This window comes from Heterocephalus glaber, unplaced genomic scaffold (genome assembly GCF_053883595.1).
Source record: "Heterocephalus glaber isolate CG9 unplaced genomic scaffold, H.glaber_assembly_v1.0 deba00001608, whole genome shotgun sequence".
In the NCBI taxonomy this organism is placed as follows: Eukaryota; Metazoa; Chordata; class Mammalia; order Rodentia; family Bathyergidae; genus Heterocephalus; species Heterocephalus glaber.
In genome coordinates, this window is record NW_028258379.1 from 29,833,447 (window position 1) to 29,856,726 (window position 23,280).

At 51.1% G+C, this 23,280-nt stretch overlaps 1 protein-coding gene across 5 annotated transcripts in view; it reads right to left on the reverse strand.

Annotated features, from left to right (window-relative positions):
• Ttc7b (tetratricopeptide repeat domain 7B) overlaps positions 1–18,599 on the reverse strand; it is a 236,444-nt gene extending 217,845 nt beyond the window's left edge. For 2 of the 5 annotated variants that reach the window (XM_004837069.3, XM_013065309.3), the window contains exon 1: positions 18,331–18,599. In XM_004837069.3, the coding sequence (XP_004837126.1) occupies positions 18,331–18,451 (121 nt within the window). In that variant the 5' untranslated portion in view covers positions 18,452–18,599. 5 annotated transcript variants of the gene reach the window in all.
• Positions 18,600–23,280: the final 4,681 nt, after the last annotated feature.

Sequence of the window (23,280 nt, forward strand, 5' to 3'; positions counted from 1 at the left end):
GGCCTCAGGCAGCCTGAAGCTTAAATCCCAGCTCCCCTCAGTTACCTGCTGTGTGCCACCGGGGAAGACCCGAATCTCTCTGAGCCTGTGTCCTTATCTGGCTGGTGTGAGGGTAGACAGTATATGCAATAAAGGTAGTATGAAGCAGGTGCTAAATAAACATTACCTACTACTACTGACATTTTCTTTCATTTAGTGCCTACTATTTCTGAGAAAGTTATGTTAGATATTGTGGGGCCAGAGGGCTCTATGAGACACAATCCTAGCTTCATAGAGGGGCTGAAAAGTGCTCAGAAGATATGAACACTGGGAAATGGTCACTAACAGCATCCTGAGCTCTTCAAGTGCCATGCACCCTGCTAAGAGGTGACATGGTCCTGAAGACAACACTAGGACACTGGGACTATTATTCCCTCCACGCTACAGAGGACAGGCACAAGATAGGCAGCTGTTCACCAAAGGGCACAGGCTGGTCACCCTGGGGCTGGACCTGAGCACAGGCAGCCTCCCAGCACCATCTCTCCAGCATGCCAGGCACAAACCACCAGAACATCAGAACATCAGAACATCGGTACCTAGCACGGCCGGGCTTCCCTCCCAACCAGCTGTGCGCACCTGGCCAAGCCACTTAACCCCTCTGACTGCACAGGTTGGAGAGGTGCTTTTGGGGTCCCTGACCTGCTCTACCTGCTAGGATTTTCAGGGCACCAGAGTAGGAGAGATCTGGGTGCCCAGGGCTGGATTTACATTTCAGAGTTTAAGCAGGGCTTTAGGAGCCAGCCCCCTGGTGACTTATGTGGAGACAAAGCCCAAAGTGAACACAGACCATGAATGAGAACTCTTTAACGAGGAGAGGAGAGGACAGAGCATCAGCCCTGGGGGCACCGTGCTCTGGTCCTGCTCTAAAAACACAATCCTGGCTGGGATTTAGCTCAGTGGCTCCGCTGCCTGCCTTGCAAACGCAAGGACCCGAGTTTGATCCCTGGTATGAAAAAAACAAAAACAAATAAAAACACAATCCCATGAGCCTCGTGGCTGGCACAGCTCAATGCCCGGGGCACCTGGTCCCCAGGGAAGGTGGGGCTGTGGCCTTGGCCTTTCTCAGTCTCCTCTGCAGGGTAAGCAGCTCACATGCAGATTTTTGATCAGGTGTGGGGAAAAAAAACTGTAAAATTTCTTCTCTGCTCCTGGGAGTACTTGTTGCCAATACAAAAATCTGAACCACTCAGTTCAGATGGCAGCAGTGGCATTTAGGTCTATTCAAACCATTCCACTGCGGCTATGATCCGAGAGGAAAAATCAAACCCCTATTCAAGCAGGAGCTGGTTGTGCAGCGTTCCTTCAACCTCCCTTTTGTCTCACAGCAGCCAGCCAGGTTCTCCGGTTCTTAGGTCTCACGTGGACTCCAACCCCTCACTCGTTTGGCTTCTTGTAGGTAACTCAGCATCTTCAGTACCTGTGACCTCCCTGTCCAGCTCCACCCCCAAGAGTGAGGACAGGAAAACAGACAGGAGGATTACACAGTGCTGGTCAGGGCAGAAATCTCATGAGTGTCTCCAGAGGACAACTTAACAATTGCTTTTTCCTTTTCTTTTTGAGACAAGGTCTCACTAAGTTGCCCAAGCTAACCTCAAACTCGCAATATTCCTGCCTCAGCTTCCTGAGTGCTGGGATTACAGGTGTGCAACACCATGCCTGGATCAATATACCCATTTCTATGTAACATTTTATATAACTGTATAAACTAACCCAGAAACTCCAGTTCCAGGAATATATCCCATAGACACATGCCCTGTGTGTGTGGTACTGAGGATTAAACAACCCAGGACCTTCATGCTAAGCTACACCCATAGCCTTTTTTATTTTTTTTGAGACAGGGTCTCACTAAGTTCCCCAGACTGGGCTCAAAATCTTCCTGCCTCGGCCTCAGAGAGTTCTAGGATCACAGGTGTGCACCACCACACCTGGCTGACACATATACTTTTATGTACAAATTCATGGTAGAGAGACTACATATATCCCTAAGGGCAAAAGACACAGAACAACCTACTGGGTTCTGGACAGCGGATCTGTTCCATGAATTCAGATCCGTCCCATGCAACAGGACATAGGTGCAGCCATTAAACAAAAGGAGCAGATTTAACGCAAACCTGTGCTGGCCCAACTGTGTGAACAGTCCTCGCCTTCATGCTTCCTGACTCTATGTATTTTGTGACCCTTTCACTGACTCCAGGTTTGGCTGCAGGACTTGCTCTGCCTGGTAAGGCAGCACCACTCTAATGCACACAGACGCCTGGAACAGGACTTACTCACTTCCTCTTCCCTCTTGCTCTGCGGCCACCATGAAGATGTGTGTGGGCCGTCATGGACCTGGCGAAGGCCAGCCTAATGGAGGATGAAGGGTCACATGGAACAGAGTGGAGCTGTCTCAGCCAAGGTTCTAGATACACGAGAGAGCCCAGGTAGGGGCAGCAAAGTCCCGGGGCTGAATCCCAGAGGACCACAAATGCATAAACAAGCCATGCTTGGGGGAGCCTGCAAGCATGAAAAATGATGAAAGGTAGTTGTCCTAAGACACAAAGTTTTAGGCTGGTTTGTTACATGGCACTAGCTAACAATCTCAAAGAGAAGTGCAAAAAGCAAGATACAGGGGTATATAGTATGTCAGTATTGAGTGCAAAAAAACCCCCACTAACATCATACTTTCTTATGGATGTACAGATTACAGAACACATCTGAAAAAAATCCCCACAAAAATCCTGACAGCAGCTGTGTCAACAGAAGGGGACAAAAGGACGCAAAATATAGGAAAGGTTTTGTTTTTTTTATACTACAAAAGGTTCCTGATTTATAATGGTCCAACCTATGATTTTTCAACTTTGTGATGGCACAAAAGTGAGATACACTTGGCATACTTCAAGCTTTGAATTTTCTCTTTTCCTGGGCTACTGATATGTGGTATGAGTCTCCCTGGTGGTGCCAGGCCACAGTGGGGAGCTGCAGCTCCCAGGTAGCCACGCAGGCTGCATGTTAGATGGTTTTGCCCAACTGCAGGCTGATCTAAATGTCCTACACATGTTTGAGGTACAGACTAAGCTATGTTTGGTAGGTTCAGTGTACTAAATGCATTTTCAACATATATTTTCAGCTTACAATGGGTTTATTAGGACCTCATTCCACTCTAAGTTGAGGAGCATCTACATCAATGATGGCGAACCCTTTAGAGCTTTCAATGATAACAAATAGCCCACTGTAGCATGTGTGCCGTAGGTTTGCCACCACTGTTCTATATACTTATTTGATTTTTATTACCATGTATGTTCATTATCTATACAAAACAGGAACCAGCTTGTTTCAGTGGGCCCTGAATCTTGAGTGCTGGTCTGGCCAAGCATGGACGGGTTCACACGACCTCGACCATCATCTCAGAGCCATGCGAAGAGTGTTAAGGCCCGGGTCACTCCAGAGGGCCCGTCTCCCGCGTTCCCTGGGCTGCCAACCTCTCAGGCCCGTACAAGTCCAGGACCCAGCATCCTCCCAGCGCTGTGGCCTCTGTCTCACTTGAGGGAGCCTGACACACTGTACTTCCTGCCCGCCCCCTGCCAAAGTCCCAGCGTCCTTCCTTCCGGAGCAGCTTCCCAGCTCCCTTGGCTTGCGCTAGCTAATTGTGTTCCTGGCAGCACCCCGCACACTGTCATCTCACCAGCATGGAGTCGGGCCTGCCAGCACCAGGACTGACATGAGAACCAGTCAGGGGAGGCCCCTGCCCTCAGCAAGCTCCCCCTCCAGGCAGGGAAGACAGATAACAAAAACAAGGCCAGAGAGCAGGAAGAATGCAGAGAATTAAAACAGGGGTGTGACTGTGAGAGACTGGTGGCTACTTCACATTGGGTGGCCAGATCAGAACAAGGCTCTCCGAGGAGAGGGCACTTGAGACAATGACAAGATAGTTAGGCTTGCAAAGACCTGAAGAAAGAGCATTCCAGGGAGGGAAGGCCTCAGGGAAAGGCCCAGAGGCAGGGACCCAGCTGGTGTGGGCCAATAAAAAGACCAGGCAGATGAGGCAGAGCGGGGCTGGGAGGGGCAGACAGTGTATGTGGGGGAGGGGATGTCTGTAGGCAGAGGGGATGAAATGCTCTAGGCTAAATCGTTTTTGTTGCTGTTTTAGTTTCCGTTTATTTTTCTGGTACTGGGAACTGAAGCCAGGGTCTTCACATCGAGTGACATTCTCGAACTTTTTTTTGAGGGCGGGGGGCAGGCTCTTGCTAAATTACCCTGGCTGGCCTCGAATTTGGCAATCCTCCTGCCTCAGCTTCCTCAGTAGCTGGGATTACCAGTCCTGATTAAAGTTTTTAAAAGGTCCCTCTTGTCCACTTGAATGGACTCGCGTGGAGGGGCAGAGGCAAGGACAGAAAGAGTCAGAGGGCCACTGCGGCAGTCAAATGAGAGGTGACAGTAACTTGGACAGGAGTGAGGCTGAGAAACAGTACCAGAAGGGGGCAACAGACTGATTGAGGACAGAGTATGGCTGTAAAATAAACAAGATTTACTAATGGGCTGGACTGGAGGTGCAGTAGACAGAATAATGGTCCTTAAAGAAGGCCACGTTCTAGTCTCTGGAATCAGTGAACATTCATTTTACACGGCAAAGGGACTTTGCAGCTATGATTATGTTAAGGGTCTTGAGTCAGGAGAATGATCCCAGACCATCTGAGCATCTGGGAGATGTGTTGACAGAAGCAGGCAGATGAGGAGGCTACGCTGCTGGCTTCGAATATGGCTGAAGGGGTCATGAGCCGTGTGACAGTGACAGCCTCCAGAACCTGGAAAGACAGGGATACAGATTCACCCGTGGGGCCTCCAGAAGGAACACAGCCCTGATGACACTTGATTTTGTTCTGGTGAGACCCATTTGTAACTTCTGATCTCCAGAACACTCAGAGAATACATCCGAATTGTTTTAAGCCAGTAAACAAGTGATAATCTGTTACAGCAGCCACAGAAACTAAAAAATGACAGATGAGGAACACAGAGGGATTAACAATAACTCCTCAACTGGAGAATGCAGTGCAGGGACAGAGGTACCAGGTCACCACCCACCGAAGCCAGGAGGAACGAAGCCAAGTTCAATGCACCATGACACTCAGTGTCCAAGTAGAGAACCCGAGTCCAGGTCAAAGCTGGAGGGGACTGCACAGGAGGCCCAGCAACAGAACACAGGACATGGCTGTGACAGAAGCTAAGATTAAGCAGTGCTTCTGGAAACAGGGAGAGGTCAGGCGGGCTAAAAGCAGCTGGAACATCAAGATAATAGCATGGGTATAACTATTAGATTTAGCAACATGCAGGGCCCGCAGCAGGGTGACCTTGACAGGGGTATGGAGAGGAGCCCCTGGAGCAGGCTGAGGAGGTGCCCTGTGCAGGAACTGGGAACTGGGCACAATTAGAGCGGCAATGGGGCGGAGGATGCTTTGGCAGGGCAGCAGTGGCACCTGAGTGTGCTGTGGGCCACAAGGGCGCATGGAGAGGAGGCCACAGTCACCACTGTGCCCGAGGAAAGGCAAGGCACCCACTTGGTCCAGGGAGGGTGAAGCGCTGGTTTGACTGCAGGGGATCAGAGAGTTTGCTGCAGCACTTTGGTTTGTTTTTATTTTAGTGCATGTTTGCAGCACATGCTGATTACATTTGCCATGGAGAGTTGGTATACACATATAACACATCTCAATTCTTATTCCCCTTCCTCTCCTCTCTCCCCTCCTTCCAGCTCTGGATCCCTGCCCCTTTGCAAAAAGATCTATTTCCCTGTTTCTATTGTCTACACTTTATTTGTTTTAATTATTTAATTTTGGGCTTCTCGTATAACAGAAGTTATGCCATAGTTAAGCTTGCATGTCTGATTTATTGCACTTAATGTTATAATCTTCAGGTGGATCCATTTTCCTACAAATGACTCAAGTTTATCCTTCTTTATGGTAGAGCAGTACTGCACTGTGTATAAATACTGCATTTTCTTTATCCATTCATCTGTTGATGGATGCACAGGTTTCGTCCTAAATTTAACTATTGAGTTGTGCTGCTATAGTATAAACATGGGTATGCATGGATCACTGTGGAATGGTCTTTAACTCATTCAAAAAGGCACCTAGAAGGGGATTGGCTGGGTCAAATGGAATTTCTACTTTTAGTTTTTTGAGAAATTGCCACATTTGATTTCCATAGTGGTTGTCCCAAGTTTACCCTGCTGTGTTTACTTCCCTAGTGAAATACACAGCAGGTCCTGAGCTAGGTAGGAGTGAGAGGGTAGCTTCAGAGACAGAGGAGAAGAGCCTATGTGGAAAGTGGGAATTTGACCCCACTACAGAGGGGGGCTCGCCAGGGTCTGGATCATTAGCTGGTCTGGTTGGCAGGGAGCATGGCCTTCCCTAGCCACACAGAGGGATGTAGATAGTGGAGGGGGGAGCCAGGGTGGGGCCGTGTCACTCAGTAGCATGAAAAGAGAAGGCATGTACCTCTACTACAAAGCAGATTCACTGTCCCCCTGTGTGCCTTAGAATGTAAGTCATATCATGTGGCCCCTCCCCTGTGACTTCTGCCCAAAGTGAAGGCCAAAGCCCTGGAAACCTGTCCCCTTAGCTCTCGCCCCATCTTGTCACTCACATCATGCTCTGTCACCAGTGCTTAGCTCAGAGGAGGGACTCAATAAGCATTTCTGGATTGAATCAACCACATGTCTCCCTTCAGACAGGACCGCCCAAGTCCTTGGTCTCAGGAGACTCAGCTCCCCTTGGTGTGTGACACACAATGGCCACCACTATTGACCCAGGACTTCCAGTTCCTGCCTCAGGGCTCTGGTTGGCCACCCCCTGCCCAAACCATCCCCGTTCAAGAGCCTAGGTATTTGGAGCTCTTGACTGAAAAGCAAAGACGGCAAAAAGTCAAAGATTACGGCCCCCAAAAGAAGTTGGTAGAAGTGAAATTCTGGGAAAATCTTGGTAGTCAGAGTCCAGGCTTTATGCCAAAGCCTCCTTCTTACATTGACACACAGTACAGAAGCTGGAAGGATGGGGTGGGAGAGGACACTGTGGGGACAGAAGACAGCATTTCCACCGCACGGGCAGAAGAGATGTGTACACTGGCCACCTACTCCCACACACCCACACACCATACACTCTCACACTCTCTTATCGTACACACACATACACACTCTCTCAGAGCACACTCATACATTTTCCCTAGAGAAAACCTAAGAAAAAGAAACCTAAGAAAAGAAAAGGTAACCTGAAATTCACTAGCCTGGAGTTGGCCTGGCCTGTCCCCAGTCCCTTTGTCCCTTCAGAGGGCAGGAAGTGCTCTGGGGCAGGGATCTTATCAGGTTAGCCCAGAGGCTTGGAAATGGCTTCTCCTCCGGAAGCCAGCTCCACAAGACAAGGTCAACACACCCACCAGACTTGACAGCAACTCCTCAAGAGTCCAAGCCAAGCCCAGGGCCTGTCTTCTGAGGGCACAGTCTGTGGGGGAACAGGGACCACAGTCCTGGCATGGCATGAAAAGGCCCTGGGACACTCAGAAGGGGGTCAGGAGCATGTGACATCAGGGCTGGGCCTGAGGAATCCCTCAGGTGAGGCTTCTCCAACTGCCACCAAGGGCCACTGAAGGCAGGCAGGAGATTTGGCCCAGTTGAGAGGGTGGAGGGCAAAGGCAAAGAACAGATTCCACGGGGTTTGGGGCTGGCTACAAAGGGTCTTGGAGACTTACTTTTCCAAGACTTTCTGGGGGCTCAAGACTCAGTGCAAGTCTGGCCTGATTGCACACACCTGCAATTCTAACATTCTGGAAGCCCAAGGCTGGAGGATTACAACTTCGAGTCCAGACCAGACAACTTAGCAACTTAGCAACACCTTATCTCAAAATAGAAAAATTCTTTAAAGGCTGAAGATATAGTTCAGTGAGAAGGAACTGAGTTCAATCCCTAGTGCTGGGGAAAAAAAATAAAAATAAAAAAGGATTCAGTGCAAAGGAAGCTCCCTTGGTCTGGTGGGCCATGGAGGGAAGGCAGAATTTGCTGCAGGTCCAGGCCCTGGCACCCAGCAGGTTGCTAGTCACTGGCTACTCCTAGGGGATGGCTAACTTTTGAGGGAACACTGTTTCTTATTATTCTTCCAACCTGCAAGGGCAGCTCTTCCAGGCCTCATAGCACAGGGGTGAGCAGTCTGAACATGCACAGGGCAGAGGGACAAGGAAGGCAGTGGGGATACCCTGACACCCCACCTCCTTGGAAAGGCTGCTCAGCAGATATCCACCCTCCAGCTACTGGTGCCTGAAAGGCAGCAATGAACACAACCAGCAAGGAGGACCCAGCCCACAGGGGCACCTTCATCTTGGCACCTCCATCACCAGGAGGCGGGGGCCACGAAGCCTGTCAGACCCAGGGCAAAGCCCTAGTTCTGTGACCTGGTTAGTGCCACTTTCCTTCAGCTCCAAACTCAGTCACAATCCAGCACCACAGGAAGCTTCTGCCACACATCTCCTGACATTCACTACCACTGCTATTACTGTCATCCCCTGGCTGTCCCCTTTACCTCCTGTAGAGAACTGGGCATCTAGGGCTTTCTACCCTCCTGCAACCCACAATACTTCTGACTTGGTGGGCCCACTGCCAGACGCTGCCCACACTGGAACTGCTTGATCTCATTCACTCTTCAAAACACCCAAGGCCAGACAGCAGCAGAGCTGGATCTGAACCCGGGCCTGGAAGGGTGATGCCCACTGCCTCCTCACACACCAATGCTCCATCCACCTGATAGGGGGACCTGGTGCTCCACTTGCTCAGGACTGAGGGAGTTCCTGGGATTCAGGATTTCAGTGTTAAAGACAGGAAATTCTCAGGCCAGCACCACCACCCTAAGCAAGATCCTCTTCCTGGTACCCTGCCCCAGGCCTTACCTCCTGCCACCTAAGCCCGCCCTGGCTTTAGCCCTCCAGTAACCCAGCTGTACCCTCTGTGTCTTGTAAGTGACACTATCACTGGTCTTAGACAGCAGGGTCACAATCATGTCTAAAGTCTGGACCTGGGACTCCCTATGCCACAACAATCTGGTCCCTGGGATCCCTGCTACTTAATGCTGCTTCCTGACCCCAAACCCATTAAGGCCTCCTGAAGCAAAGGCTTGGGCCGGGTTTGAGACTCTGAGTTGCTAACAGGCCTGCAGGTGACACTATAGCCCAGAAACTGCGAGCCTGTCCTGAATTGCAAGCTCTCCCTGGCTAGTGACCTGCTCACTCTGTTTGGTCTGATGCCCTTCTGACACCTAGTGCTGTGACTGCACACAGTAGGTGCTCACTAAATGCTAACCGTTGTGATTGAGAGCAAGGGTTCCCACATCTGCCTGCTCAAGTGAGTGAAGGTTCTGTTTAAAAATGCAGATTTCCAGCCCCTACCTTGGGCCAGGAGAATCCCCACCCCCAGAAGAGACATCTGGAAATCTATAATGCCGACCGTTCTTTAGTGCAGTGCTTCCCAAAGCCTGTCACAGCCCAGCAGCCTTGGTGTCACCTGGGGTTTAGGAACACAGGCCCCACACCTGCTGTATCAGCACATCTAGGAGGGCTCTGCAATCAGCCTTCTAACTCGCTGTCCGGTGATGCTTAGATCAGACCAGCTCAGTAGAAGAATAATGGAACTAGTCAGAGCTGGGCTGGAATCCAGTTCAATTAACTTCTTCCAGCCTCAGTCTACGCATCCCTGAACAAGAATTATGACTACTGACCTCATTCAGTTGTTGTGATGATTATCTGAGATCCACATAAAAGTTCATGCCCAGAATCCGGCAAACAGGAGAAACCAAAGAATGCTGCCCACTCTTCCCTGGTGGCCCTGTTGTAACTGCCATGAAATTGGGAAAATTACAGTTTCAGAGGATCAAGTGATATACAGAAGGTCACCTGGAAGGCAAATGCATGAAGATACCGATTCTAGGCCTGACTGGGTCTCTGACAGAACCAAAAAGGTCTACTCTGCATAGTTCCGGCATCTCCACCCCCAGGCACACTTGATGAGTAGGGACAGACAAACCCCAAGGGTACCAAGGGCGGCTGCTGCTCCATCAAGTTCCCTGTGGCTTGTAGCTGTCCTTCATATTTTCTATGGCACCCCTCTCACCCTCGTGTCAAACATCCTTGTTGTAGTGGCCAAGGGGGATGGTTTTGAGAAGTCTCAGCAAACCTCCTGCCTCTTTCTGGCTTCTCAAGTGGGAAACACTGGCTTTCACGTATGTCAAAGGACTACAATCATCCACCATTTGCCAAGCCTGAGGTCACCCAGGGGCAGGAATCCACCCACATGAGGCCGAGGGCCTCAGGAGCAAAAGCCATTCCCCAGTGACCAGTGCCAAGCTGGCCAGGCAGCCTGGTGCAGGGGGTGCTCTCGGGGAGAGAGGAAGTGAGCCAGTTGAAATGGCTTCAGCAGCAATTAATAACCAAACACCCAGCTCCACATGGCCTTGGTGAAGGAAGACATTATCTCACAGAAGACCAAAGCATGGCTTCGCTATGCCGGGTACCTTCAGCAGCTCAGCAAGAAGAGAGCAATGTCCTCCCTTTCAAACATATGTGGTTCTTCAGAAGGTCAAAATCTTTCTCAGAAGCCTCCACCAACCAAAGGCCCATGATGTCTCACTGGCTAGAACTAAGTCACATGCTCAATGGCTCAACCAATCATAGGGAAGCAAGTGCAATTACTGGGGCCACAGTGTAGCCAGAGTGGGGCCAGTGAAGCATCACCTTCACAACGTGAAGTAACCCTTTAAAAAGCAGCACAACCACCTAAACTCAAGCAGCTGAACTCCAGGCCGGTGCTGTCATGCACTGGCCTTGCTTCTGCCACCTGCCATGTGGGGGCCCTAAGGAAGACATTCCCCGCTCTGGGCCCGTCTTCTCATCACTAGAACATCAGTAGATTCCAACGTTTACTTGTTTGTTCCCATTTTCAAAGGGACCTCAGGGGAAAGGGTCACTGCTCCAGTGTGTTTGACCTGCCCACTTGCCACCAGCTCCCTAAGGCAAGCTCCCAAAGGGGTTCCCCAGTAGCAGCATGGAAACTGCTCTATGGCGGGATCTGTAAGGTCTGGCCTGGTTCTAACACGGTACGACTGTCTTCTTCAAAGCAAACACCCTTTTCTGTGAAGGAAGGACAGCTGGGAGGGACTTGAACCAAACCTTGGCAGATGGGGAATCTTTTGATCTGCAGCAAGGGTTCCAGAGCCAAATAGCTTGAGCAAAGATGGAAAGACAAGCAGGGGTCCAGGAGTCCAGACTGGCCAGGGATGTAGGAGAAGTAGGGTGATGGGCAGACATGCTGGAAAGCTGGCTGTGCCAAGCAGATGAATGGCAGGAGTCCTCCTCCCTCCCAACTGGAAGCCTGAAAATTCCTCCAAGTGTGAGGCCAGGTGAAGAGCTGGGCACCACAAGAAGTCAAGATCCTTCCCCTCTGACTGCCATGACCATGAGGGCCCAATACCTACCTCAGTGCCATCCACCCAAAAATGAGGACCTGTGGTCTGCTGCCAGAGCCCGTCTTTCAGCAGAGACTAGGACAGAGTTTTGACAGCAGGACACTGGCCTGGAAAGACCAAAATGGAGAGCAGGTGACAGTCTCACTGGTGTCCTCCCCACCTTCTCGGGGCAGCCTGATTCCCAGAGGTCTGCTGTGTCCCAGAAATGTCCACAGAAGCCATTCCTAAACAGCAGGGCCACCTTTTTACCTCATAGCAGAGACTCTAAGTTAAACCTCAGCCTGGTTTCCAAAGCCTCTCTGGCCACCAATGACTCTTTCCCTCTTTGGGAAGACACAAGGCATGAATAAGATCAGGAACATCCAGGAGCCCATCCTGCTCTCAGTAGGGGAAATCATGATGCCAAAACTTCTCTCAAACAGCAGGAATCGCATCTATGGGCAAAGGCAAGAACTTCATTCCCACTTAATGGTCTAAATACATTTTGCAGCCAAGCTTTGGCCCAGACAAGGGACCGTCTCCCCACCGACACATCACTAAGAAGTGATTAAAATGTTTCCAAATCTTATGGAATCAGACAGGCACGATCCCTAAGGGAGAAACTACCATCTGGGGCCTAACTGTTCTACGTGAGCTCTGTAACTGAGCTCGCCTAAGAAGATTAACAGGCTGGGAAGGAGAGAAGCCAGCACTGCCTAGAGAGGAGAGGGCTGTCGGTGGGGCTGGCCGGGCCTCGCAGGGGGACCGTCTGCGTCGCTCAAATACGCAGGAGTCATTTCTAAGACTCTCACTCTCTTTTTTCCTAGCCAGGATAATGACCAGGTCATGGGGCTAGGGAGGTGACTTAGTGGTAGGTAGCATGTGTGAGGCCATGGGTTCTACAAAAAAAAAATAATAAAGTGAATGCCGGGACTTAGCTTGCCTTGCCCAAGGTCACATGGAGCCACTAGGGAGAGTGAACACCAGTTTATCATACTAAGGTTTAGGGATATGAACCCACTGACCCTTCACAGCCAGCTGCACGAAGCAGATATTATTACCCTACCTTACCATGGGGGAAGGCAGGCTCAGAGAGGTTAAGCAACTGGCTTGAGGTCACCTAGCCAGCTACAGAGTCCAGATGCCAGATGGTTGTACTTCACACATAGCAGTGAACCTTGCCATTGTGAGGCTGGAGGGTGACATTCCAGAAAAAGAGGACAATTGAGGCTATCATCCCAGGACTGCCATTAAAGCCAACCAGAAGCCAATATGCAGCTCTCCATCTTCCTACCCAGACCCCCAGGGCTACCTTAGCTCTAGGCCAGGGCACATAAGGTTTCCCTGTGTCCACAGGGCCCCTGGACACGTTGCTAGGATGTAGAGTGCAACTCCACGGGCCTGAGGTGGGCCCAAGGGTCTACATTCCTCACATAGCTGGGTGGTGTCCACGGTGCGTCCACGGACCGCACTTGAGGTAGCAAGAGCCTAGATTTGTGTGGAACTTCCTCCCACCCCTCAAACCCAACACCCTCCTGCTGGCACTGCCGGGACCTAGCAAAGAGCCAGCTACCATGGCATTTTGGGGTTTTGGGGGTTTGGTTTTTTTTTTTCATTTTGGTTTTTAAGATAGAGCAAATCAATGGTGACTACAGTGGGGTATGAGGTAGAAAACCAATTTCTGGGTTCTGTTTCTGACTTGCCATTTGCTCTTCCCTTCCTTATCCATCTCTTGGCAAAATGTCTAAGCCAGCTTATCTCAGAAGTCAGGCTGGAGCAGCTCGCTGGGCGGGAGTCCCCTGCTTAGAGTCCCTGACGGGCAGGAGCTGCCAGGTCCCTTCCCGGAGGGGCTAGCGCTTTGGCATTGGGAGGAACATGGAGAGCAGGTGACACTCTGCTCTCAACCCTCCACAGCTCCCATGTCACTCAGAGAAAAGCCTGAGCCCACAGGCACTGGGCCCTCAGCTCTCTGCCCCCGAAGTCCATCTCTGGAACACACTTTGCCAGCTTCTTCAGTCTCATCTCAGATCTGCCTTCTCAGGAGGGCCTATCCAGGCCTCCCAGGTAAACCCAGTTCACCTTTTAAACTAGTAGCCCGTGTACTGCCGCCACCACCCCACTCACAGAGCCCCTGTCCCTCTCCCCCTCTTTAGGGTCCCCACAGCACTTACCACCACAGGGCATCCTGTACATTTTACTTAACGGATTATCTCTGTCCCTGTCCCATCTACCCAGAATGTGGCTTCTTGAGGGGAAAGGTATCTGCTTGTTCACTGAGCTGTCCCCAGTGGCTAGCATTCAGCAAGCATCAGTATCTGTCGGATGGATAAATGAATGAATGAGTGAATAAGGGGCTGCCTACTATGGTGTCAGGCTTGGTGATAAGCAAGGAAATCTTCTCATCCCAATTCTAAAATGAGGAAACTGAGGCTGAGTTGCTAAGGGATTTGACAAGGTCACAGAGTCAAGAAGCAGCAGGGCCAGGAATGAAGCCCCAGTCTGGCTGGTTCCAAAGAATGTGCTCTTTGTCTGCCTGTGGCTGACTTCAAGGTAACTGTCTCAGCATGGCAAACATGCTTTAACTTGGGGACTCCACCAAGTCTGCCCAGAACTTGTGCTAATGCGCCCAAGGAAGCCTAAGGGGGAACCATTACACCCCAAGCCAGGAAGAAGCCACTATCAGCCCCAGGGAGCTCCCATCACACAGAGAAAGGGGAGGACCCACCTTCGAACACTTCTCTGAACCCTAAAGCACAGCCCCAACAATTCTGGTTTTGTTTCATCTTTTTTCTCTGCTTTATTTTTTATCTTCCCCAGCAATCTCTTTGACCTTTTCAAATCTGGGTAACCTTTTACCATTCACGGCTACAGCTCATCATGTGAGTCTTTGCTACAAAACTTCGCCCCCCATGAATTTCCCAAAGCAGAACTTGCGCAGAGGCACATGGACCACAATGCCCTGCTTACCCAGCTGTAGCTTAGCCAATGAACCAGATCCTGGGAAGGCAGCCAAGCCTTGTGGGGGATGATGCAGGTAGTAGGAAGGGCCCAGGCCACCGAAAGCCCATTTGCCTTCTCATTCCAAAGACCACCATAGCTCCAGTCCCCGCCTCCCACTCATCACTTCCATCACATTAACTCTTTTCTTTCAATCACTTCTCACTGGCTGAAGCTACCACGTCCATTTATTTCTATGTTTGCTCATTAGCTGTCTCCTCAGCAAAGGGCAAGTACATGAGGGTAGGGGCTTGGTCAGCACTGTTCACCACTGTTTGCCACTGTTCTGTGACTGGCACAGGTGGGTGCACACATACTGGTGGAATGAGTGAGGTAAAGAGAACAGAATGCAAGTGGATTTGGGGAGCAAAAAAAAGGAGGTTCACAAATGAACCCATTTAATTCTAATGTCAACCTGCACAAAAAAAGTCATTCCGTCACATAGCTGGGAAATGACAAAGTAGACCCAGGACTGTCCAACTCCAAGAAGAAAAGAAAAAATGCTGCTGGATGTGCTGGTACATGCCAGTAATCTCAGCACTCTGGGAGGCTGAGGCAGGAGGATCGAAAGTTCCAGCCCAGCCTGGGCAACTTAGCAAGACCCTGTCTCAAAAATTAAAAAGGTGCTATGAACTTAGCTCAGTGTGAAGGCCCTGAGTTCAATGCCTAGTACAGAGAGAGAGAGAGAGAGAGAGAGAGAGAGAGAGGGAGAGAGAGAAGGAGGGTAGGGAAAAGGGAAGGGTGGAGGGCAGAGAAAAGGGCAAAGTAGTGAACCTTCCAAGAAGGGCAAGGTCATGCTGCCTTTGGAGCCCCAAGAGCAAACACCTTTCCCTCAAACACAGATTTAACTGAGATGAGGCAACATTTCCCACCAACCTCAGCCCAGGCAAGGTCTGCACTTTCTCTATGCCCCTGGCACCATTGTAGTTCCTACATCTACCCAAGAAAACACTACTCAAGCCAGGGAGCATCACAGTTTACAATTTGAAATTATACTACAAAGCTACAGTAATAAAAACAGCATGGTACTGGCAATAAAAGCAGACCTGAGGATGAATGGAACAGAATAGAAGATGCAGAAACAACTCCAAGCACACTTGGCTACCTTATCTTTGACAATGGAGCCAAACACCTTCACTAGAATAAAGATAGCCTCTTTAATACATGGTGCTGGGAACACTGGCTTTCCACATGATGAAGATAAAACCTAGACCCATATCTCTCACCATGCACTAAACTAAAATCCAAACGGACGAGAGGTCTAAATATTAAAAGACACGATCTGCTGGAAGATAGAATAGATGAAACTCTTGAAGACACAGGTGTAGGCAAAGACTTTATGTATGAAACCCCAATTGCATAGAAAATACTGCAAAGAATCAACAACTGGGATCCCATCAAATTAAAAAGCTTTTGCACAGCAAAAGAAACCACCAATAGAGTGAAGAGACAACTTACAGAATGAGAAAAAGTTTTTACCAGCTACTCCTCAGACAAAGGACTATTATTTAGAATATATAAAAAACCTCAAAAAAATCAGACCCCCCAAATTGAAAGACCCAAACCAAAAATGGTTGTCTGAAATGAACAGATACTTCTCCGATGAAGAAGTATAAACAGCAAATAAATAAATTTTAAAATGTTCAACATCACTGGTCATTCAAGAGATGCAAATTAAAACAACAGATTCCACCTCACTCCAGAAGGAATGGCTATCATCAAGAAATCAAACAATAACAAATTCTGGCAAGGTTGTAGGGAATACAGAACCCTTCTCCACTGTCAGTGGGAGTGTAAATTGGTATAACCAGTATGAAAATCAGTGCGGAGGGTCCTCAAACAACTAAAACTAGAGGTTCCATTTGACTCAGCTGTGCCCCTTCTAGGTATCTTCCCGAAAGAGTTAAAAGCATCATACCACAGTGATATATGCACATTCATGCTTATAACAGCACAATTTATAATAGCTAAACTTTGGAAACAGTTCATTGCCCATCAACAAATGAATGGATAGAGAAAATGTATTTATATGCAGTAGAGTACTACTCTGCCATAAAGAAGGATAAACTCCAGACATTTTTTAGTCAAATAGATGTATCTCAAAACCATAATTTTAAGTGAAATAATTCAGACACACAAGTTTAAATATTGTATTGTTTCTCTTGTATGAGAAACCCAAAGGATAAATAAAGAGCACATGAAGGATAGATATTGGGAAGTAGGAAGAACATGTTCAAATGGGAAGGGGAACAAGGGAAGGGAAAGGGGGAAGGGAGGGAAGGGAAAAGAGATTTAAAAAACAAAGAATGGAAGGGAAAAAATGGAAACAAACCTTCTGTAAAAGGGGAGGGGAAGGGCCAGGGATTTAGCTCAGTGGTTTTGCCGCCTGCTGCGCAAGCGCAAGGACTTCCGGGTACCACAAAAAAAAAGGGGGTGGGGGGAGAGGCTGAAGGGAGGAGAAAGGAATGGGGAAAAAGAATTAAGATATATTATGTACAGGTGCAAATTCCCCAAGATGAATGTGATCATTATGTATGGCAAACCTATGCTAGGAAGGAAGGAAAGAAGGAAACGAAAGAAAGAAAGAAAAGAAAGAAAGAAAGAAAGAAAGAAAGAAAGAAAGAAAGAAAGAAAGAAAGAAAGAAAGAAAGAAAGAAAGAAAGAGAGAGAGAGAGAGAGAAGAAAGAAAGAAAGAAAGAAAGAAAGAAAGAAAGAAAGAAAGAAAGAAAGAAAGAAAAACACTTGCCCAAAGCAAGATCCCATAGCTGAAAGTGTGCAAAACCAAGCTCTTATTTTAAGGCACTAACACTCTAAAAGACACAGACTATCCTTGGAGAGTTATGTGACACCCCTCTCCATGTCTGGGGAGTCTGAGATTAGGAGGTGGAAAATAGCAGGGATGTCCTTCCTGGAATGAGCAGAGCCACTCGTTCATTCATTTATTCTTTCATCCACTTGTTCAGCTCACGTGTCCTCATGCAGCTCTGGGAACCTAGGGATGAGCCAGGACCAAAACCTCTGCCCTCCTGCCAGTCTACGGGTGCCTGTGGTTTTGGCAGGTACTGAAAGACGAGCAAATATTAACAATACTTGCTTCCAAAACAAATAAGGCCACGTGGAGCTGCGTTCTGGAGTGGGACTTCAGGTGCAATTTGGAATCAATTGGTTGGAAGAACCAATTCAGACAACGGAGTCATGGATCAGCTCTAGGCCCCGGGCTCCTACTTTAAGTGCCCATTCCTCTGGGCACCCAGCCCTTCAACCACCCTACTCCATTTGCCAACATTCTTCAACACATTCTCACCTCTCTCCACAGTATTCTTTCTCCCGACTCTATTACCCCTGTGTTCCCAACCTTGACCTCTCCAGGTCTGCAGCTCAACAGCCTACTATCTGAACCCCAAGACCTGCACCCCAACCTGCCACCATCACCACCCTTACACTCCAAGTCTGAGCTTCCACCCAGAGCCCCTGAATACCATATGTTTACAACATCCCGGATCGCAGGACCCTGAGCACCCCACACACACACTCTGGTGGCTCCCTGTACGCTCACACTCCTGTCCTGAGGGTGCCCTCCGACATCACCTCCAACTTCTTAGCAGCCCAAGGCCGGCGCTGGCCTCCTGGGATCCCGGTGCATAGCGACTCCTTGAGCCTCTGACCACGGACTCCACAGAAGCCACTCCTGAGCGCCCGGACTCCGGGACCGACCCCGGCGCGACCCTCGCCCCGGGCCGCAACTCCGCGCGGCCGCGGGGACCCCGGGCTCCCTGAGGGCCCGGCCCGCGCACACCCGGCCTGCCCCTCGCACCCCGGAGCCGCCCGCCGAGGCCGCTCGTACCGTTGGCGATGAGCTTGGCCGACAGCTGCTTGACGAGCTCGGGGATCCGCTCCCACTGGCACTCGGAGCGGCAGCGCTCGATCTCCGTCTCCAGCCGCGAGCCCGCCTTCCTGGTCGCCATGGCGGCCCGGCCGGCTGGCGCGCAGCCCCCAGGCCCCGCAAGGCCCCGCAGGCCCCGCAGGCCCCGCGCCCGCCGCCGCCCCTCGCTACCTCCCGCCGCCGCCGTTCAGGCTCCGGCTCGCGGCGTAACGGGAGCGCCGGCCGCGAAGGGCGGGGAGGCAGGCGGCGGGCGAGGCTGGGTCCCGGCCGCCGCGAGGAGCGGCCCCTGCCGGCCAGGGCCGGAGGCGCAGCGGGGCCGGGGCCGGGGCCCGGCTGGACGCGGCCAGACGGAGGCCCCAGGGGAAGAGAGGTGGAGGCGTGGGGGGCGGGATACCGGGATGGGGGACAAGGAGCGGCTGCGAGGCTGTGAGCCCCCGCCCGCAGGGAGAGGAGAGCACGGGCCACCGACCTGGGAAGGTCACTGGCCCGCAGCGCTAGGGGTCCGAGGCCTGGCTCGAGGGGGCTGCAGGGAGGCCTGCCATCCAGGGTGCCCGGGGCTCGCTCGGGGCTTGTGCTGGCCTGTGCCCAGGTCGGGCGCCTCTATCCCGAAGCCTCAGCGCCCATCTGGCCAGAGCAGGGCGGAGACCCCTCCATTCCATTCTAACCCAAGCGCCTGTCTGAGCGAAGCTAGGCAGAGACAACCAGGAGCTCAGACTCGGCCCCTGGCCCTCTGAGGAGAGCGCGGTCACCAGTGGGTTTCCTTGTCTTGACCCTGTAGACTGAGGCCGGGCGGCTGTGTGAAGCCCGCCTTCTCTCAGCTGTGCAGTTACTCAACAGCTGTATAATGATCACCTACCACGCGCTAGGCACTGGTGCTGGGGATGTGGCACTGAACTAAAATGACAAAATGTGATGGAGCCTACATCCCAATCTGGGGAATGAAGAATTAAGCAAAATAAAGCAGTACATTAGAAGGTTAAAAGGCTGTTTGGAGAAACAGCAGGATTTGATGAGGAAGATTCTGAGTTGAGGGGGTGGGAAGTTGTAAATTTTAAATGGCATGGTGGGGATGGCCTCCTTGAGGTGACATTTGACAAAGAGTCGAAGGAGAGCAAGAGCCATGAGGCTATCCCTGGGAGCATTTCAGGCAGAGGGTGGCCAAATGCAAAGGCCCTGGGGTTGGAGCATATTTGGTGAGTTGGAGAAACGACAGAGGCCAGAGGGACTGGAGTGGAGCCCAGGAGAGTGAGCAGAGCAGATGAGCTCAGAGAGGACGGGTAGGAGTTGCTGTTGATACTACACCCATGCCTTTCGCCCTGGTGAGATGGGGCATCTACACAGGGCTTGTCACACAAGCGTGTCGTTATCTGGCCTGCGTTTCAGCAGTGGCATTCTATTCTGGCTGCCGTGTTGAGAATGCTGCCAGTGGTTCAGGATGGAGGAGGTGATGGCTGGACCAGGGAGGTAGCTGAGGCGGTGGCAAGGGTGCTGGATTCGGTACTGCATTTGGGGATGGAGCTGACAGTACATGGTCCACCTCCTATCCCAAGGTGGCACAAGGACATCATCGCCATCCTTCTTGTGAGCCTTCTCCTGCTTTCCGCGCTCCCACATGCAACTTGGTCTTCCCTCCCCTCCACAACTCTGCAGCTTAGGAAAAACCAACATTGCAAGCCTCAGTTTACCAACAAAGAAGCTGAAACTAGTGGGGGATGCGAGGAGGAAGATCAGGAGGTGGTTTCTGATGTGACCAGCACGACCCTCAGGCACCCCACGGTCCCCAGAGGGCATGGACATTGAGCCCATGGACAGGGAAATGGAATGGCAAGGTCTCCCCAGGGTGCCCTTTGGCACCCTGTATCTGTGCCTCCACCCCAGGGCAAGGAAGGAAGCACCCTCCCCCCATATTTTCCCCCTCTGGCCCAGGAGGCAAATTCCTATGCACTCTTCTGAGGCCGAAGATGCATTGCCAACCTCCGAGCCCATGCTTGCTGAGGGTGACGCCTCAGCGCTGTCCATGTCCCTCTATGACAGCACTCTAACAAAGAACACTGTCACAGTGACTGGCATGAGGACGTGTAAGGCAAAGCATGACTCCCCTGCCACCCTTGCTGATTAGCTGTCTTCATGGCGGCAGGGCTGCCTTGGCAGTGGCATTTAATTGCCCTGTGTCCTCACCCCTTGGCAGAGTACAACCATTAGAACCATGTTCACACTTGGACAAGGCCATCCTACAGCCCTATACCCTCACACCCAGCAAGGGGCCTGGCCTGGGTAGGAGCCTTTGTGGATGGATGAAGGAGGCTGGAGATCTCCAGGCCTCAGAATCAGCTCCATCAGTTATGGACATGGGCCTTGCTGGGGTGTGGGTGTGGGCTGAGCACATCCCCTGAGGGTTTATGCATGGGGAGCTTGGTCCCTAGAGCGGTGGGCTGACGGGGGACCTTTAAAGGTGGGACCTTGTGGGGTCTGTAGGTCACTGGGAAGCTGCCCTAGAAAGGGCTGAAGGCAGCTCTCTGGGATCTCCAAGCTCTTGTGAGAGAGTGGGTTGTTTTAAAAGCAAGCCCAGTGCCTGAATTGCTCTGGCTTCCTGTTTGGCAATAGAATCTCTCCCTCTTGCCATACATCACGAGGTCCTCGCCAGAGCCATGCTGATGCTAGTGCCATGCTCTTGAATGTTCAGAACTGTGAGCTAAATAAACCTCTTTTCTTTATAAAGTTAGCCTACCTCAGGCATTTAGTTATAGTAATGAAAAACAGACTCACAGAGGACTACATTCCAGGCTTCCATCGTGACTGCAGGCTGATGGCCACCATGGTGCTCCTCAGCCCATTTGCTTGAGTTTCAAAGTGGCTGGGTTGAGGAGGGCTTGGGAGCAGAGGCTGACAAACATTGTCAACCTGACGCAGCAGAGAGAAAGAAATCTTCACTGTATGGAGCCTGAGACCAAGGGCTGGGCCCTGTGATCTCTGGGTTGATCCCTCTTCCTTGCAACATCTTGCCCCTGACCCATAGTGGGTGCCATACTGGCAGCTACCACAACACTTAGAGAGGCACAAGTGGTCTGTGAGGAGAAAGTTCCTGAAGGGTTTCCCAGGTAAGTTTACCTGAAGGTGGCATCAGGCACATTCAGGACTAGGAAATCAATCATATTGATGATAGTAATTAGCCAACATCCTTTTCTCTGGCCTTTCAAGCATTATAGGTCTGACAAGGAGGTGAAGAGTCACAGTCTATAGGTGAAATCTGGTCCTGAGCCTGGCAGGACCTGGCAGGCCAGAGACCAAATGGAAGAGGCTGGGAGGGAAGCCAGAGCCCAGGCCAGGCCCTTGGGGAAAGCTGGGTTGCCAGGAGCAGTGGCGATGCTCTGCAAGTTCAGACCTGAGGTCAGTGCTAATGGGGAGCTACAAACTTCTTGGACTCTAAAAGCCTCCTCCTGTAAAAGCCTAGATTCCCTATGCAGCTAGCACAGGGAAAGAGGTAAGCGAAGTGAGGAGACACAGACAGAGACAGGGAGATGGACTGACTGGGGGCCTCGGGTCCAGGGAGCTCCGGGTGAGAGCAGGGATTAGGGCCTTTGCGCATGCTCCTCACCACCTGGCCGGCCCCGCTGCCCTTCCCTGGGTGTTCACAGTCCTCGCTTCCCTGAGGTCCGCACCCCAAGGTCACACCTCAGACTGGCCTTCCCGGACCACTCTACCACACTCACTCTCGCCATCCCCTTCACGCTCTCCCTAACCCTGGGATAGTTTTCCTCTCGTCGCCGCCTGCCCTATGTTTATTGGTTTCCTGTAGTCTGGCTGCCTCCCCTCACTAGATCGCAAGTGCCACAAGGACGGGGATTTTCACGTGGGTTTAGTTCACCCACCGCTGCGTCCCCATGGTGAGCCTGTAGATTGCATGGAAGGACAGGGAAGGCCGGGTGCACTCCACACCTGAGCACCGGTGGACATGCCCGGAGAGAAATGGGAATCCGTCTATGAAATGGGGGGATTGAAACCCCAGAAATAAATGCTGAGCGGCTTCGGAGAGCTTCTGACCTTTGACCTTTCCCCCAGGACAGTCAAAGCCAGCGAGACCCTGTGGTGCCCGGGAGGGGCGACCCACCAGCAGCTGGTGCTGTGGGCGGTTCCTGCAGCAGTGCTGGCAGGGGACCTGGAAACTACGCCATGGCTCGCTGGCCTGGGGCATGAGCAATGAGGACTGCGGTGCCTTGGGGTGGCTTTGAATTATGCAATATCTGATGCTGACAAAAATACATATAATTAGGGAAGCCTGTGTAATAAAGCAATGACATGCACACCAGTGGGACTACTGATTACCCTAGAGTTAAACACCGCTTGATTTTATGTTTACTACACCCTTGCTTTGTTTTTAGGTGTTTCATCACTAAACTTGCTTTCTGCTACTTCTAATACGTGCATAGTATATAATTCTACACATGCTATTGTTTGGTTTCCCTTGTTTTTGAGCTTTTTAAAATTGGTGTAGTGCTTTGCACCTTGCTCTTTTGCTCATTCTGTTCCTGAACTCATTCTTTTGTTGCACACAGTGACTCCTCCTTTTCTCTGGTGTATAATGTTCCATGGCATGACTCAGTCGTGCATGCATTAACCATCCCTGCAACTTTAGCAAACGCCCAGTGCCTGTTGGCTTCTATGAACAAGGCTGCTGTTCATAAGCACCACACTGTGCTCTTTTTTTTGAGACATAGTCTCACTAAGTTGCCCAGGCTGGCCTCACACTTGTAATCTTCCTGCTTCAGCCTCCTAACTGGGATTATAGGTGTCCTCCACTACACCCAGCTGTGCTGTTGTTTTGAGCAGGGTTTCTGAGGATGACTTCGAGATGACTCTGTGTCTGCCCCTGTGGTGCCCTGGGCTCCCCTAACTTTCTTCCCGAGGGCCACC